Source organism: Mobula hypostoma, chromosome 2 (genome assembly GCF_963921235.1).
Source record: "Mobula hypostoma chromosome 2, sMobHyp1.1, whole genome shotgun sequence".
NCBI lineage: Eukaryota > Metazoa > Chordata > Chondrichthyes > Myliobatiformes > Myliobatidae > Mobula > Mobula hypostoma.
This window is the reverse complement of record NC_086098.1, coordinates 165,682,447-165,701,250: the sequence shown is the minus strand read 5'-3', so window position 1 is coordinate 165,701,250 and position 18,804 is coordinate 165,682,447. Positions and strand designations below refer to the sequence as shown.

General features: G+C 44.9%; 1 protein-coding gene across 1 annotated transcript in view; it reads left to right on the top strand.

Annotated features, from left to right (window-relative positions):
- Window positions 1–18,295, top strand: part of LOC134342641 (regulating synaptic membrane exocytosis protein 4-like) — a 143,760-nt gene extending 125,465 nt beyond the window's left edge. The window contains exon 6 of the mRNA XM_063041004.1: window positions 3,844–18,295. Coding sequence (XP_062897074.1) covers window positions 3,844–4,062 — 219 coding nt within the window. The 3' untranslated portion in view covers window positions 4,063–18,295. The remainder of the gene's footprint in view (window positions 1–3,843) is intronic.
- Window positions 18,296–18,804: the final 509 nt, after the last annotated feature.

Below are 18,804 nucleotides of genomic sequence, written 5' to 3'. Positions count from 1 at the left end.
ATTTAAGAGAAGTTTGGATAGATACATGGATGGGAGGGATATGGAGGACTATGGTCTGGGTGTGGGTCGATGGGACTAGGGAGAAGTTTGGATAGATACATGGATGGGAGGGTATGGAGGGGTATGGTCAGGGTGTGGGTCGATGGGACGAGGGGGAAGTTTGGGTAGGTACATGGATGGGAGGGATATGGAGGACTATGGTCCAGATGTAGGTCGATGGGACTAGGGAGAAGTTTGGATAGGTAAATGGATGGCAGGGATATGGTCCAGGTGTGGGTCGATGGGACCAGGGAGAAGTTTGGATAGGTACATGGATGGGAGGATATGGAGGGGTATGGTCAGGGTGAGGGTCAATGAGATGAGGCAGAATAATAGTTTGGCATGGACTAGATGGACCAAAGGGCCTGTTTCTGTTCTGTAGTGTTTTATGACTCTAAATCTTGCCTTTGTAGTTGCCTTGACCTCTTCCTCTGGCAGCTCATTCTGGGTCCTCACTACCCTCTGTGTAAAGAGCAGTATTGTCTGAGCAAAACCTAGAATGCTGGAGGATCTCAGCAGGTCAGGCTGTCCACACGGCATTGTCAGATGTGTCGACAGGAGTGGGAGTTCAGGGAATGGCGGTTTATGTAGTAGTGAGTTTGAGCAGGTTGGGACTTCTCACTTTGGAGCGTAGGAGAATGAGGAATAATCTTACAGAGCTGTAAAAAAATAATGATGGGCAAAGGTAAGGGTGAAGACATCATCACCCTGTGCTGTGTCAGGGTCGATATGCACAGTCTATTCCCTCGGGTTGGGGTATCAAAACCTGGGAACAAACTTTTAAGATGAGAGGGGAGAGTTTTAATAGGAACCTGAGGGGTAACTTTTCACCCAGAGAGCTGTCAGCATATGAAACAAGATGCCAGAGGAAGAGGGGCCAGGCATGTTAACAGCATTTAAAAAGCACATTTCCAGGTGGATGGAGAGGAAAGATTTAATGTGATATGGGCCAAACACGGCAAATAGGCCTGGCTTGGATGGAAATCTGGGTTGGCAGAATGGGCAGTGTCTGTGCTGTGTGACTCTGGAGGACCATTCTTGTTGGGTTGGATGGCCTGCTCTTGCTCTCAGGTGACCTCATTGTGACTCTTGTGCCTTGCTGTCCACCGGAGCTGCCCCCTTCTCTATAACTCGATTTGTATCCCAATATTGTTTTACTTCTGTACCTCCTCAATGGAGTGGCGGAATGGCAGGCAAATAAAAACTTTCACTGTATCTCTGTATGGTGGACAACCGATTAGCAATTCTGACACTCCTAAATAGTCGTTTGGCCCTCTCATTAACGTGAGATTCAGCATGTCACCAAGAACTTTGACAAACTTCTAAAGATGCACTGTGGAGAGTATCCTGACTGTTTGTATCACAGCCTGGTGTGCAAACACCAAATCCCAGGAATGGAAAAACCTACAAAGCTGGTGGATATATCCCAGCCCATCACAGGAAAAGCCCTGCCCATCACAGGAAAAGCCCTGCCCACCATTGAGCACATCTACAAGGACTGCTGACACGAGGAGGCAGCATCTTTCATCAAGAACCTCCACCATCCAGGCCACGCTCTCCTCTTGCTACTACCAGTGAGTAGGAACCTTGGCTGTCACACCGTCAGGTTCAGGAACAGTTATTACCCTACAACCATCAGGCTCTTGAACCAGCGTGGATAACTTCACTCACCAGAACTCTAAACTGATTCTACAACCTGCAGGCTCACTTTCAATGACTCTTTACACTCATGTTCTCAATATTATTAATTTTATTTGCACTTTGGTTATTTGTCAGTTTTTTTTTGTATTTCTTTATTTCTCTGTGAATCTCAGGGTAGTGTATGGTGATATATATGTACTTTGATAATAAATAGGACTTTGACGTTTGATAAGGTCCCCTACTGTTTGAGGCAGCTCTCTGGGGTGTTTGAAAGTTGACTGAGTTCGCCCTGGGACTGGGACCCTTGCAATCAGTCATAGAGCACTAGAGCACAGAATCAGGCCCTTCAGCCCATCTAGCCCATGCTGCAATGTTCTACCTTGTCCTATTATTTTCGAGAAAACTTTGAAGTTTTCCAGCCTCTTGTCCAAAATCGGATTTCAAAGTTCAACATAAATTTATTATCATATGTCACCAGCTACTAACCTGAGATTTATTTGCTTGAGGGTATTTACAGTAGAACAAAGAAATACAATAGAATTAATGAAAAACTACACACAAACAAAAGCTGACAATTAATGTGGAAAAGAAAACAAACCGCAAATACAAAAATTAGTAATACTGAGATTAGGACAAGGGGCTGAAGTTCCCTTAAAGTGAAGCATGTGTGATCAGTATATTATCATGGACATACGTCATGAAGTTTGTTGTTTTGTGGCAGTGTGCAGTGCAATACTTAAAAAAATAATAAATTACAAAAAGAAATATAAAAAAGTAGTGTAAAAAGAGAACAAATCAGTGAGGTAGTGTCCATGGGTTCATGGGCTGTTCAGAAATCTGTTAGTGGGGGAGTAGAAGTTGTTCCTGAATTGTTCTGTGTGTGTCTTCAGGCTCCTGTAATCCCCCGATGGCAGCATTGAGAAGAGGGCATGTCCTGGATGGTGAGGGTCCTTAGTAATGGACCCTGTCGTCTTCAGGGTTCGCTTTTTGAAGACACCTTGGTGTCTGGGGAGGCCAGTGCCCGTGATGGAGCTGGCTGAGTTTACAACTTTCTGCAGCTTTTTCCAATCCTGTACATTGGCCTCTCCATGCCGGACAGTGATGCACCAGTCAGAATGTTCTCCACAATCCACGGTCCATCTATAGAAGTTTGCTAGTGTCTTTGGAGACATAACAAATCTTCTCAAATTCCTAGTGAGATGTGATGGCTACACTGGCCTCTTACCTCTTCACTAGCCTGTCACCTCCCTGGGTCCCCTCCTCCTTCTCTTTCTCCTGTGGTCCACTCTCCTCTCCTATCAGATTCCTTCTTCTCCAGCCCTTTACCTCAGGGAAAAAAAACCATAGAATAGAAAACCCACAGTACAATACAGGCCCTTCAGTCCACAATGCTGTGCCGAACATGTACTTACTTAGAAATTACATAAGGTTACCCATCGCCCGAATCGTCGACTGTACCTCTTCCTATAGATGCTGCCCGACTTGCTGTGTTCCACCAGCATTTTGTGTGTGTTGCCCTCTATTTTTCTAAGTTCCATGTACCTATCCAGGAGTCTCTTAAAAGACCCTATCGTATCTGCCTCCACCACCGTCGCCGGTAGCCCATTCCACGCACTCAACACTGTCTGTGTAAAAATCTTCCCCTGACTTCTCCTCAGCACCTGCTTCCAAGGACCTTAAAACTGTGCCCTCTCGTGCTAGCCATTTCAGCCCTGGGGAAAAAGCCTCTGACCATCCACACGATCAATGCCTCTCATCATCTTATACACCACCATCGGGTCACCTCTCATCCTCCGCCACTCCAAGGAGAAAGGGCCGAGTTCACTCAACCTATTCTGATAAGACATGTTCCCCAATCCAGGCAAATCCTTATAAATCTCCTCTGCACCCTTTCTATGGTTTCCACACCTCTTCCGCCTTTCTCCTCCCAGCTTCTTACTTCATTCCCTCTGCCCTGGCTTCACCTATCACCTTCCAGCTTGTTCCCTTCCTCTCCGGTCATCATCTTATTCCGGCATCTTCCCCCTTCCTTTCCGGTCCTGATGAAGGGTCTGGGCCTGAAATGTCGACTGTTTTTTCATATGCTGCCTGACCTGCTATGTTTTTCCAACATTTTGTGTGTGAAGCTAGTGTGACTGTGTGTGTCTCTCTCTCCTCTGGCAGGTAATTGTGTGGGGCAACTATGGCAGGATGGACCGCAAGTGCTTCATGGGGGTGGCCCAGGTCTTGCTGGAAGAGCTGGATCTCTCAAGCTCGGCCACCGGCTGGTACAAGCTCTTCCCGACCTGCTCCATGGTTGAGCCGCCGCTGGCCCCTCTGCTGCGCAACGCCTCTCAGCTCTCCCTGGAGAGTACCATCGGACCTTGCTGTGACCGATCCTAGCTGCGGCGGAGTCTTTCCCCCCCGCCTTTTGTTTTTCCTCGCCGAGCAAGCGGGCAGTCGGGGCTCCTCCCAGGCAGAGGGCGCGCCCTGCCGATCGGTGCATGCTTGACTTGGCCGACTTCCTCGGGGGCCTCTTTCGGCCAGAAGGATGACCCGGCGCCTGGTAATGGCCTCACGGAGGGGAGGAGGTCATTTATGACTCTGCGCCTGGCACCGTTCCCCCGTGAGGACCGGTCATAGTTGCATTCTTTCACTTGACGCTCGCCTCCGGTCATGGTACGTCTCTCTGCACCTCCAGTACCTCACCTCCTGCTCGATGTGCCAAGCGGACTCCATTGACCTTTCATTTGCAGCCCCCTTGCCAACGCCATCCGTAGAGCAAGGTCCTGTCATCTCTCTCAACAAGTGTATTTTTGATCATCCACTGTCACATAAAGGTGTCCACTACACGCGAATGCAAGTAATGTTCTGCATCTGCAGATTATTTTGTATTTATGTTCTGTCATCACCTGCCAGGTGACCTCCAAAGTCTAACAGTTAAATGTGAGCCCTGCCCACCAGGGGATACTAGAAACCTTGCTGTGTTACCTACTGGGGTGAAAGATAACTAGTTTTTTTGTTCTCAGTGATTTCTGAGAACTGGAAGACCAGCCTGTATTATTGGCATTTTGTCATTGTCGTTCCATTGGCTCTGTGCCCGATTTTAGTCACCTCCAGTTCATTCCATCGTATACACTCGACACTTTGCTAACATTAGAGTTTACAAAATTAAGTGAATAAAACGTAGTTTTCAGTGTTAGTTTAACCTATTTCACAACTTTAATGCACTGGTTTAAAAAAATGGCAAAGCAATTTTTTTGGCAATAATAGTCTTGTAAAAGGGGAAGCGTTGTGTCCACCCTGCGCCTTAGCAGAGAGTGGTCTCAGGGATGGCGATAGGTCTATTGGATTAAGTACAGAAGTTTATTGAAGGCGGAGAGTGGAAGGACAACAGTTGAGGGAGTTTGTACAATATTGAAGTAACACAAAGATGTGTTCTGAATATTTTAAAACAAGGAAGAGTTTGAAATTCTCCATTATTAAAGCAATTTGAAACTTTAAAGCATTCTCTGTGTATTAAGAGAGGATGCTGTATTTTATAGATTGTAGCATGCAAGGATAGTACAGTAGATTAAGGTGTTTGGGTAGAAAGTGTGTTCAGAACTGTGCCAACCATGTCCTTGTGTGCAAAGAATACGAGCAAGGACCAACATTGGTAGTTCAGGAAGGGAGGAAAGGCTTGAATCTAATTGGTGACAAAGTCTCATTAAAATCCCAATTTGTGTTCCAAATTAAATCTTGTTTTTGAATTTTTCAGACTTTGAACAAACGATGTATTCAATCTCACAATCTTCAAAGTTTATGTTCAAATTAGACTATTAAGAGTTTATATAGCTTATTTGCTGTAAATCTGGCTATAAAAATCAAATTTTTTTTGCTTTTTTGATCCTTTTCTAAGTATCCTGGCTTAAAATAAGCCTTTAAATAAAATAATTATTCATAATGCAATAAAAAGGAACCAAATTAATTATTACAGATGAATTTGTCAATGTCAGAATTAACTAAATCATTTAAAGGATAAATATTATCATAAAACTATTCCTTCTAAGCCAATATTACCATTTAAGGAACAGTTCTGTTTCACAGGAGCCTGATTTAAGTAGTTACAATGCCTGTTATTAATTAAGATTACCATATTGTTCTTAATGAATCCTCAAGATTATTCTAGTTAACAAGTATTCTTGCTCAGAAATACTTTGCAGCAACCCAGGGAAGGAAGCGGACAGATGTAATCGTTCAGAGAAGTACTGGAAGGTAAGACTGAGAGTTGTCCCACCTTCAGGGACGTAACCTTTAAATGGAGCAGGTTTTTTTTTGTACGTTGCTGTCACAATAGATATAAATAATAAGTTAGATTAACTTGGCGAAGATTTAGCCCCCTGCATGTTTGGGTGCGTGTTAGCATTGTATTGACTTTAAACAAAGCACATTTCTTAGAGTTCTGACACGTATAGGTGTTTCAAAGGCATATTGGTTGGTAGGTACCTAATATGCATTGTGTGTAGCAGGTTAGGAGAAGGTTCTATTCAGTCCCGTAGGAGTTTTCGTCTCAGTAAATGTTGAAAATATGAGAAATGTTATTTACAAAGTAGTTATTAATGTGGATTTAGTAAGAATAGAGTTTAAAAATTACCACACAACCACAGGCAGTGAGTTTATTATTGCTGAGAGAAGATTAAATTGTAAAATCTGACACTTTTCTTAGTTTTATTCCAGGTTAATAAGGTATGCTGGTTGTATAATATTAAAAATATTAGAATAATTTTGAACTTTCAACTTTTAATTTTAAATGTTTGAAGCTATTAGATTAGTACAGCGTGGAGAGTTTCCTAGAATGAGTTGATGTTGTACTGGGACACCATTTGTTTAATGGTATTAGCAGCAGTGTTGAATTATTCATGTAACCCAGGTCACTTTCCATGCCTACATCTACCCTTCCAAGCATTACAGGCACTAAACGGACAAATTACATGGTAGTTTTTTAGGATGTTGTACTCAGCGTGGTCAGTCCCTGCCTAGGTGCTCTGCTAGCATTGATCCATTGTTGATACATTTCTTTCATTGTTCTCCGAGACCAGTGGACAGACTGAAGGTCCAGGGTAATGGGTCTTCCAGGAACCCCCTCATTGCTCTTTTAGTCAACCAATCACAAATGGAATCATAGAGTCATACAGCATGAAAACACCCTTCAGCACAATTGGTCCATCCCAACCTAGATTCCCATCTAAGCCAGACCCACTTGCCCATGTTTGACCCAGATCCCTTGGAACCTGAGTGCCAAGCGTCATCTGGGTACAGTGCCAATGAGGAACATTGGCCAGGATAGAATCACTCACACCTTCTATTCTTTAATTGATAATCCACCTTAATGTTTCAAATGCTATGTTCCTGATCTAAAATCTAAAATCTAACCCCATCTTGAGCAACAGACACTAAATGTGGAGGGACTCAGCAGGTCAGACAGCATCTATGGAGGAGAGTGAACACTGGATGTTTCAGGCTGAGTGCTCCCATCTCCTTGTGTCCTATCCCTGTTATCCCATCTGTTTCTGAGAATTCCGATCTCCTTGTGTCCTATGTTATCCCATCTGGGACTGAGAATTCCGATCTCCTTGTGTCCTATGTAATCCCATCTGTTTCTGAGAATTCCGATCTCCTTGCGTCCTATGTAATCCCATCTGTTTCTGAGAATTCCGATCTCCTTGCGTCCTATGTTATCCCATCTGTTTCTGAGAATTCCGATCTCCTTGCGTCCTATGTTATCCCATCTGGGGCTGAGAATTCTGATCTCCTTGTGTCCTATCTCTATTATCCCATCTGGGACTACTGTACTTGTCTTTCCCTGTTTCTCCTTTCCCAAAGAGCACAAGTCCCTTTGTCAACTCCCCTGTGGGTTTTATTTTCTCTCTCATACATACACATTCTAAACTGGTGAAATTTGTGGTCACAGTATTCTAATGCAGTGTTTAACCTTTGAGTGTGGACCTCTAGGTCACAATTCCTGCCAGACTACTTAAAGTTTGTACTCCTTCCTCTCCTCCCTACCTTCTTCCCTCTTTACTTCCTGTCCTGGGTGAAGGATCTTGGCCTGAAAAGTCGACTGTTTATTCATTTGCACAGATGCTGCCTGACCTGCTGAGTTCCTCCAGCATTTTGCACGTTACTTAAAGCAATATTTGGAGGAATCACTCCTTGTCAGTGCTTTCTTCATCAGCGCCTCTTCCAGTCCACCCTTGCCCTGCATCTATTGTCACCCAATAATGTCATAGAGTCACACAGCATGGGAACAGGCTCTTTGGCCCATCTGATTCATGCCACCCAACATGTCAATTTAAGCCAGTCCCCTTTGCCCACATCCCTCTAAACCATTCCAATCCAAACACCTGTCATGTATTTTTCAAATATCGTTAATGTACCTGCCTCACTCACCTCCGCTGGCAGCTCGTTCCATATGCAGGCCACCCTCTGGGTCAGGCGCTCCCAACCTGCGGTTCACAGACCCCTCGGTTAATATGTGGCTCCATGGCATAAAAAAGATTCGAAATCCCTGCTTTAGATGGAAATGTTAACCATTGGGTTTTGTTAAACCTCCCTCCTCTCACTCTATTCTCTCTAGTTGTTGATTCTCCAACCATGGGATGAACGAGGCCATTAGGAGCACATTTGATGGGCCAAATGGCCTAATTCTGCCTCTGTCTTATTTGACCACTGAGTCCATTCTCACTCTAATGTTGCCCCTCCCGTTCTCCGCAGCTCTGTAACCATTTGCCCTTTACGTGCAACAGCAACAGGCTGATTTGTCCCTCAATCTTGATCCACTTTTGAACAAAATCCAGTCTTAGCTTTAACACCATTGCCTCTCTCTCCCAATATCCCCCCTGCCCCTGTCAAACCCCTGACCGTGCCCTCCCTCCTGCCACCGCCACCCTGGTCATCTGCTGCCCAGATCATGACTGCGAGTATCTCCTGCTGCCCATATCCCTTCAGTGTTTCCACCTCCACAGCTCTTAGCAGCTCAGAAATATGGCTTGCCTCTTTCAGAAATGAGCTGCTCCTTACTGAAACTCTGTCTCCATCGGGGGAAATGTCTATTCACCAACCACCTTGTCAACACCCCTCAGAACTTAATACATCGATACGATCGCGCACCCACTCCCAACTCCGATTCTTCACCTAAACTCCAATGTGTCTAACCTCAACTTGTTGATAGGGCAACCCTTCCATTCCAGGAATTAACCCACTGACTCTTCTCATCAGTGTCTCCAGTAAAGCCCTAACCCTAACCCGACCGACCTTAAATGTGGAGAACAAAAACTACTTTCTACTCTAGGAATGATCCAACCAACACCCTGTAACATTTCATCAGAACCTCCCTACACTTGTGGTTTTACACCATTCATTCATTATGTGCCATGTTGTATGATGTGGGCATCATTGTCTTTATGATTGTTCTTGGCAAATTTTTGTAGAGAAGTGGTTTGCTATTGCCTTCTTCTGGGTAGTATCTTTGCAAGACAGGTGACCCCAGCCATTACCAATACTCTTCAGAGATTGTTTGCCTGGTGTCAGTGCACCAGCTACTCATACGACCATTCACCACCTGCTCCCATGGCTTCATGTGACCCTGATTCAGGGGGTGGGGGTGGTGGGGGACGGTGCTAAGCAGATGAAATACCTTGTCCAAGGGTGACGTGCAGGGTAGCAGAGGGAAGGAGCACCTTACACCTCCTTTGTTAGAGATGCATCTCCACCTTTTGCAATAAAAGTCAATCAATCTCCCTCAGAAGATGGTTGTTGTAAGGTATGACCAATATTTGCTTCGTAGGTCAGAGGGGGGTGACACAGGTCATGTATCAACTTCAGGCTGGTTGGTGTCTCTTCACAGTCACGTCTTACTGTTGGAAATTTGGTCTAGGATAGCTTAAATATGTTTTATGTTATTGCCAGTGGGGTGGGGAGTGTTTGGTGATTTGAGGCAAGGAATTTGCCTCTGATTGCTGAGGTAGACACAAACTCAGCAAGTCAAGTCAGGCAGCATCTGTGAAGAAAGGATGAGAGGTAATGTTTCTGCCCTATGCCTTTCTCTCTGATTTCCTCCATCTGGTCTTCAATGAATTATTTGCCACACTCAAAACCTCAAAGGGCAGTCATTGGCATCTTATACCTGGTACACCAATGCCAGGATAAGCATTGAAAACTGCTTTCACTTTGAACACAACCAAAGTTAGAAGCATTAAATATTAGATGGAACTTAACAGCCTAAAACCAGCCATTCAAGCACTCTGCTCAGTGCAGGTGGTGTCCCACAATCACCTTCTTCCACAGCCCTCTGTCTTCTCATCATCTTTACCTCGATACCTCCATTTTACTCTCTCTACCTCAATCCCAACTCGGTCTCCCCTAGTCCTGAAACAACTCGGTCTCCCCTCGTCCCCCCCCCCGTCTCTCCCCGTCCCCACCCCCTCTCCGTCCTCTGTCTCCCCTGTCCCCACCGCCTCTCCGTCCTCTGTCTCCCCCGTCCCCACCCCCTCTCCATCCTCTGTCTCCCCCGTCCCCACCCCCTCCATCTCTCCTCGTTCCCACCCCCCTCTCCCCATCCCCACTTCCCCTCTCCCCATCCCCACTTCCCCTCTCCATCTCTCCTCATTCCCATCCCTCTCTGTTTTCCCTCCGTCCCCACCCCATCTTCCCTCATCCCCTCCTCCTTCTCCTATTTACCTCAAAATTTTCATTCACTCATCTCTACCTCAATCTCCCCTCTTCTCCAAACCTTTCATAGAAACATAGAAAACCTACAGCACAATACAGGCCTTTTGGCCCACAAAGCTGTGTCGACCGTGTCCTTACCTTGGAACTACCTAGGCTGACCCATAGCCCTCTATTTTTCTGAGCTCCATGTACCTATCCAGGAGTCTCTTAAAAAACCGTATTGTTTCCACCCCCACCACCGTTGCCGGCAGCCCATTCCACGCACTCACCACTCTCTGAGTAAAAAAGAACTTACCCCTGACATCTCCTCTGTACCTACTTCCAAGCACCTTAAACCTGTGCCCTCTGGTGTTAGCCATTTCGGCCCTGGGAAAAAGCCTCTGACTATCCACACAATCAATGCCCCTCATCATCTTCTACACCTCTCAGGTCACCTCTCATCGTCCTCGTGCCTTTATCCAGCTTCCCCCTACAAGCCACTTGCCTCACCTATCCTTGATGGCAATGAGTTCCAAATGCTGCCCTCGGTTCATCCACTCACCCACACAGTCTGCGTTTACTGGCTCGGTAATAACAAAAAATCAAGGTTGCGAAGTGGTTTTCAATGTATGAGCAATGAAGTTAATTAATAAAATTTTTGAATGAGCTTGCTGGCACTCAGGGTTGTGGGAATGTTTCTCAGCAGACTGAGCTGGATTGATGGCAGAGATTAACTCTCCAGCATGTGTGATAACAGTGGGCTTGGGTGGTGGTGTGGGGGGCGGGGGGGAGTTGCAGAGATTCTTTGTGTCTCCCTGCACGTAATAACCAGGTCTTTAGAGCAAAGAAACAGGAACGGTCCTGGGGATTGGGAGTGAAAGCAGAGTTGATGTGGGAATCAGAATCAGATTTATTAACACTGACTTATTTGCGGAAGCAAGAAAATAAAAATTACCATAAATTACTAAATAAATAGTGCAATAAAAAGAAATAATGCTAAAAAATACTGTACATTACAAAATAAGCAGAAGAATAATGAAGAGGTTGTGTGTGGAAATCTGATGGTAGAGGGGAAGAAGCTGTTCCTGAATCATTGAATGTGGGTCTTCAGGCTCCTGTACCTCCTCCCCATTGGTAACAGAGAGACACCAAGTTCAGAGATCACAGTAAATTTGTTATCGGTGTGCCTGTGTCACTATGTACTCCCTTGGGATTCCTATAGGAGGGAAAACGGGTTTGTAGGGTCAGTTACTCAATCCCTGATTGCTCACACTATCAGCTTGTACATCTCTGGGCTGGTCATCTGCTGAAGAAACAGGAAAGTCTTGTTTCTTCAACTCCACCCCCCCCCCTATCCTGGGTAAAACTGAATCCTAAATCATCACTGTTTAGTGAATAATATTTTCAGCTCAGCCTTATAATAGTTTACACCTCTTGTCCTAATCACTAAAACCAGCTTTTGACCTTCAGGCATAGAAGCAGAATTAGGCCATTCAGCCCATCGAGTCTGCTCCACCATTCCATCATGGCTGAATTATTATCCCTCTTAACCCCATTGCCCTGCCTCCTCCCTGTAACCTTTGACACCCTAACTAATCAAGAACTTATTACCCTCCACTTTAAATATACTCAGTGACTTGGCTTCCGCAGTTGTCCATGGCAATGAATTCCACAGATTCACCACCCTCTGGCTAAGGAAATTCCTCCTCATCTCTGTTCCAAAGGGACGTCTAGACTCACCCACTATAGGAAACATCTCCTCCACATCCACTCTATCTAGCCCTTTCAATATTTGATAGGTTTCAGTAAGGTCCTCCCTCATTTTCCTAAACTCCAGTGATTATAGGTCCAGAGCTATCACACTGCTTCTTGTACATTAATCCCTTCATTCCTGGGATCATTCTTATGTAAGGTCTTTGTTGTTACAAGTTAACCCTGCTCTTACGCAGGATCATATTGCAGTATTGACACTTGGCTGCACCAATGAAAGATCACTGTAATAAAACAGACCATAGACCAGACACTCAGCAGATATTTTATTCGGTACATCCAGTATGTTTATTGTCTTCTGCTGCTGTAGCCCATCCATTTCAAGGTTCACTGCATTGTGTGTTCAGAGATGCTCTTCTGCACACCACTGTTGTAAGGCGTGGTTACTTGAGTTACTGTCACCTTCCTGTCAGCTTGAACCAGTCTGGCCATTCTCCTCTGACCTCTCTCATTAACAAGGTGTTTTCACCCTCAGAACTCCCACTCATTGGATTTTTTTTTGGTTTTGTTTTGCACCATTCTCCGTAAACTACACATCAGAGTGAGATCAGCAGTTTCTGAGATACTTAAACCCTCCCGTCTGGCACCAACAATCATTCCACTGTCAAAGTCACTTGAATCATATTTCCTCCCTATTCTGATGTTTGGTCTGAACAACAACTGAATCTCTTGACCATGTCTGCATGCTTTATGCACTGAGTTGCTGCCACATGATTGGCTGATTAGATACTTGCCTTAATGAGTAGATATACAGGTGTACCTAATAAAGAGGTTACTGAGTGTAGAACTTGTATTGACCTTTCAACCTACCCTAAGACCAATCTGACTCTTCCCTCTCACACGGTGCTCTGTTTGAGGGGCTTTCCGTTTCTCAGTGAGGTTTCTAACACGGCGTGAGTAATTGTCTGACCAGATGGGATGCACGGGAATTGGCGGAAGCGAGGGAAATATCGGCGGGCTGCAGGACCATGGCAGTGGGACGCGGGAGTGGTGTACGGTCGCTAACGGAGCTCTCGGGCACTGGTGGGTATCACAGCAGGACGTCGGGGAACACGGCGGCGGGATGCATCAAAAATGGCAACGGTGCATGGATAAACACGAGACGAGGAATCTGTTGGCGGGATGCATGAAGAGCGGAGCGGTGCATGGATTTGGCAGTTTTGCATGTGGGGATAGTGGCGGGCTGCGTGGCCAGCGCCGAGCCGCTTCAGTGCGCATCAGCACGGGGCCCAAGCGGGCCGGCACAGGCGCGGCTCTAACGTGGCCGCTGCTGGGTCTTTGGAAGAAGCCGTCGGTGATGGTTTTATCGAGCCGGGTGCGTGGCAAGTAGCAGCGCATCGGTTCCCATGGAAACGGCCATTCAGTCACGTGACACGCATAAGCCGACTGCCCTGCAGTAACTAATTTAACTTCCTTGTATTTGGTAAGACTTTTCTGGGGTCCCTTGTACAAGGATCTTTTACTGATGACCACATGGACTCGGGTTTGGCCAGTCCATGTGGATTGTACCCAAACTCTGCGGACAGTGACCTTGTCTGTCTGCCTCTGTTGCTAGCGCTTTGCCTGCGGGGAGCCTCACTGAAAACGGAAGGCTGCGTTATCGCGGCCGCCCAACACAAATGGAGCTTGCTTATACATCCCCACCTGACTCTAAACTTCCAGTTAAGCACGAGGAAATGAAATGGTAGCACAGGAAAAATTGAATTTAAAAAATTGGGCCGTAAACATTAAAAATAAATGAATATTGTGCTGGAAGTTCTCAGATCGCATCTTTAGAGAGTGAACTAAAGTAAAGTGAAGAGTTTGTGACCCGAGGACTACTTTTTCTTCCCTCAGAAGCGAACTGACTCGATGGATATTTCCATTTTCTGTTTTTATTGTTATTGCATTAGGTTATCGAGTCTGAATCAATGCTATAATATAGAAATCTAAAGCACATTACAGGCCCTTCAGCCCACAATTTGGTGCCGGCCACGCAACCCACTCTAGAAACTGCTTAGAATTTCCCTAGCCCTTAGCCCTCTATTTTTCTAAATTCCATGAGGCTATGTAAGAGTCTCTTAAAAGACCCTGTTGTATCCGTCTCTACCATCGTCGCCGGCGGTGCATTCCACTGCCATGATCTGGAGACATCAGTTATAGAACATAAAGTGAAGTAAATAATCAGATCAACCTTGTTCGCCACATTCATTTCAAAAATTTTTAAGGTCATTCCCAGTACACAAGTGGAAGAAGAACGAAATAATCATTACTGTAGATGAGATGCAGCACAAAAATAAAGAACACAATAACAATAAAATAAGATAGCTTTTATTCATATACTAATCCATAAAATGACACGAGGCTGTGCATAAGGTGCCTAACGTGAAATAATAAAGTAGTGGGGAAGTTGGTGGGTGGTGGTGTTAGGGAAAGGAACTATTTTAGAAATTTGTGTGTTGGCAGGACATGCAGCAAAAATTCAACAATTATAAGGAAGAATTATATGAAAAATAAAATCAGGTTGAAGTGCAGATATGAAATAAGATGCATAAATATTAAAAATCCAAACAGCATTATAAAAAGTGGTTTCACATATCAGGGGTGATAGATGGGGGTTAACTAGAATGGTTGATCAGGTTAACTGCCTGGGGGAAGAAACTTTGAAGATGACAGAAGCTTTTCAGGTTTATCATTACCAACTTTTATGATGTCATGTTTGTTGTTTTGTGACAGCAGTGCAGGGCAAAGAGAGGGAATTACTGTAAATTACAAAGTCATTAGATAGAGCAAATACAAAGGAGTAGTGAGATGGTGTTCATGGATCGTTCAGAAATCTGATAACTGAGAGGGAGAAGCTGTCCCTCAATCACTGAGGGTGGGGCTTCCTGTACCTCCTGCCTGGTATAAGTAATGAGAGTGGAACATGCTCTGGGTGCTGGGGGATGCTAACTTCTTGAAGCAGCAAATACAAGAATCGAAGTAGAGTGTTAAAAGTACAGGCAGCCTCAGGAGCAATAACCACAAAGATACTAGATTTCTGCATTAAAATGTCCAATTCGCTAACGCCCCTCATTTTGTCTCCATACCCAGCCTGATCTATATGTAACTGCACAGCTACTGCAGAGAAGTTGGCTCTGGCCTGTCCCTCAGTAAGTGAGGGGGAAAGTAGCATCAAAGTTCAAAGCATATTTATGATCAAAGTACTTTATGTCAGCGTGTACAACCAGTAGATTCATTTTCTTGCGGGCATACTCAGTAAGTACAAGAAACTTGGTAGACCACACACAAGATGGACAAATGACCAATGTGCAAATGCATAAAGAAAGAAAAATAAATAATAATAAATAATAAATATCAAGAACATGAGATGAAGCTATCTAAGAGTCTCTTAAATGCCGCTAATATATCTGCCTCTACCACCTCCCCGGCAGGGTATTTTGCACACGCACTACTCTGTACAAAAAAAACTCATACCACTGACATTTCCTCTATACTTTCCTCCAATCACCTTAAAAATATGCCCCTTTCATTAGCCATTCCTACCCTGGGGAAAACTCTCTGGCTGTCCTCTCGATCTATGCCTCTTATCATCTTGTATAGCTCTATTGTCACTTCCCATTCTCCTTCACTCCAAGAGAAAATCCCTAGCTCGCTCAACCTGTCCTCATAAGACACACTCTCTAATCCAGCCAGCATCCTGGTAAATCTCTGCATTCTCTCTAAAGCTGCCACATCCTTCTTACAATGAGGTGACCAGAATTGAACACAGTGCTCCCAAGTGTAGGAGGAAGGTGTGTAAAAGATAACAAAGGATTTGGGGATGGGTGTGAGGGGGCTGCTGGTAGCAGAAACATTGATGTGGGTACAATGTCCTGTCCCAATGCTTAAATCTGGAGTCAACACAGTGCAAAGTAGAGACACTGCAACAGACTCTGCTAGGACATAGAACATTACAGCACAGTACAGTACAGGCCCTTCAGCCCACAAAGTTGTGCCAGCATTTTAACCCACTCCATGATCAATCTAACCCTTCCCTCCCCATAGACCTCCATTTTTTTTTACCATCTATGTGTCTATCAGCTTCTTAAATGGTGCAAGTGTATCTGCCTCGACCACCAGCCCTTGCAGGGTGTTCCACACACCTAGCACACTCTGTGTAATAAAAAGAAAAAAAAAACACCTTGGGTCTAACATGCCCACTATACATTCCTCCAATCACCTTAAAATGATGCCCCCTCCTATAACCCAGCTCTGCCCTGTGCATAGTTATTGCACAGCTGATCATCAAATGCACTTTGCTAGGATGGATGAATTATTGGGAACCCTTCAGAACCGGGAGTGACTGCCAATATCCGAACAATGTAATCTCCCATTGACAGTGAAACAGCTTCTAATGTGCATTACCTGATTGCAGAGCCAGTCCAACAGTGCAGTGAGTGAAGCCGTGACTAAGGTCTCCTCTTTAATCAAAGGAACTAGTACCAGGCTGCTGCTGTAAAGGGGGGAGGGGATCTCCATGGCAGTTCGAGGCTGAATTCATCCACATTAAATTTGTTTTAGGTATTGAGGGATTCCTGGATAACAGTGAGTGCCAGAAAAAGAGCTGAGGTAGAAGGTTATCAGACACAAAATGCCAGAGGAACTCAGCAGGTCAGGCAGTTTGGGCCGAGATCCTTCTCCAGGAAACAACAAGGTTCCTGACGAAGGGTCTTGGCCCAAAATGTTGATTATCTATTCATTTCCACAGATGCTGCCTGCCCTGCTGAGTTCCTCCAGCACTTGGTTTGTGTTGCTTTGGATTTCCAGTATTTACAGAATCTCTTGTGTAAAAGATTATCAGATTCAGATTCTGATTCATCAACATATCAAAGTCAAAAGTAATTTTTTTTAAATCAAAGTATGTGTACATTTGGAGGCCATTTTATTTAGGTAGAGGAGTGGAAGCCAGTGTGGTCTTCTGCTGATGTAGTCCATCCACCTCAAGGTTCAATATGTGTGTTCAGAGATGGTCTTCTGCACACCGTTGTGGTAACGTGTAGTTATCTGAATTACCATAGCCTTTTGGCAGCTTGAACCAGTCTAGGAATTCTCTGATCTCTCTCTTTACAAGGCGTTTCCCCCCACAGAACTGCCACCTTGGATGTTTTTTTTTTGTTTTCCACACCATTCTCTGTAAACTCTAGAGACTGTTGTGCATGAAAATCCCAGGAGATCAGCAGTTTCTGAGATACTCAGACCACCCCATCTGGCATCAACAATCAAAGTAGATCACATTTTTTCCACATTCTGATGTTTGGTCTGAGCAACAATTGAACCTCTTGACCATGGCTGCATGCTTTTATGTATCGAGTTGCTGCCACATGATTGGCTGATTAGATATTTGCCTTAACGAGGCAGGTGTAGAAGTGTACCAACTGAAGTGGACACAGAGTGTTGTAAAGAACTGCTGTTATAAGGGGAGCTCCATAGTGGCTGAGTTTATCTGAGTCGGGGTGAGGGATTTTGATTTAGGTATTGAGGAATTCCAGGATAGGAGTTAGTGAGGGAAACAGTTTTGAGGTAAAAGAATATTAAATTTGTTTATTTTTCAAAATAAAAGTAAATTTATTGGCAAAGTACATATACATCACCATATTCGATGCTGAACTTCTACTTTTCAGGACTCTCAGCCCAAAACATCGACTGTTTACTCTTTTCCACAGATGCTGCCCTCCAGTGTTTTGTATATGTTGCTTTGGATTTCCAGCATCTGCAGATTTTCTCATATTTGTGATTTTTTTATTGACGAGTTCAGTTTTGTAACTTATTGTCATGTCAATGCCTGCATCAGCCTCCACATTGCCCTGTGACCAATACGGAAGATACCAGGCACTGGGAAATCTTCATGGCAAAACTCTGGGTTTAATGCCTGTGCCCAGTGGGTAGGAACGATCAGTCCCGTGGGTGTGCACTAGTGGTCCAGAGATTTACAGTCACTCAACATCACTCCTGGTTTCCCATTTGAGATGAAACAATGGACGGTAATAACTCCATTTAATGTCATTGTTTAAAGCGGTCAGGAAGCTTCTGTTTAACGATAAATACTTTGGTGTGAAGGGTTTATTTAGTTCAGGAGTTTGGTGCCTCAAGGCATTTTTCAGTTCTTTGTAAAACTGGAAAACAATGTGTTTACCCAGTATGAATATTTTACAAAATAAACTGAATGATTAAACTTTGCCAAAGTTCTTGAGTCATTTGGGGTTGTATGACACTTGCTTAATCACTGTTTGTAAAATTAATCCAGGCAGATGCTCCAGTGTTATAGTCAGGGAGGGCCCTACTGAGGGAGAATCACACTGAGAGATAACGAGGGAAGGTCATACTGAGGGAGAGTCACACTGTGGGAGGGGTGGTACTGAGGGAGGGTCACACTGGGAAAGGTTCTGAGAGAGGGTCACACTGTGGGAGGGGTGGTACCAAGGGAGGGTCACACTGGGAAAGGTTCTGAGAGAGGGTCACACTGTGGGAGGGGTGGTACCGAGGGAGGGTCACACTGGGAGGGGTGGTACCGAGGGAGGGTCACACTGTGGGAGGGGCGGTACCGAGGGAGGGTCACACTGTGGGAGGGGTGGTACCAAGGGAGGGTCACACTGGGAAAGGTTCTGAGAGAGGGTCACACTGTGGGAGGGGTGGTACCGAGGGAGGGTCACACTGGGAGGGGTG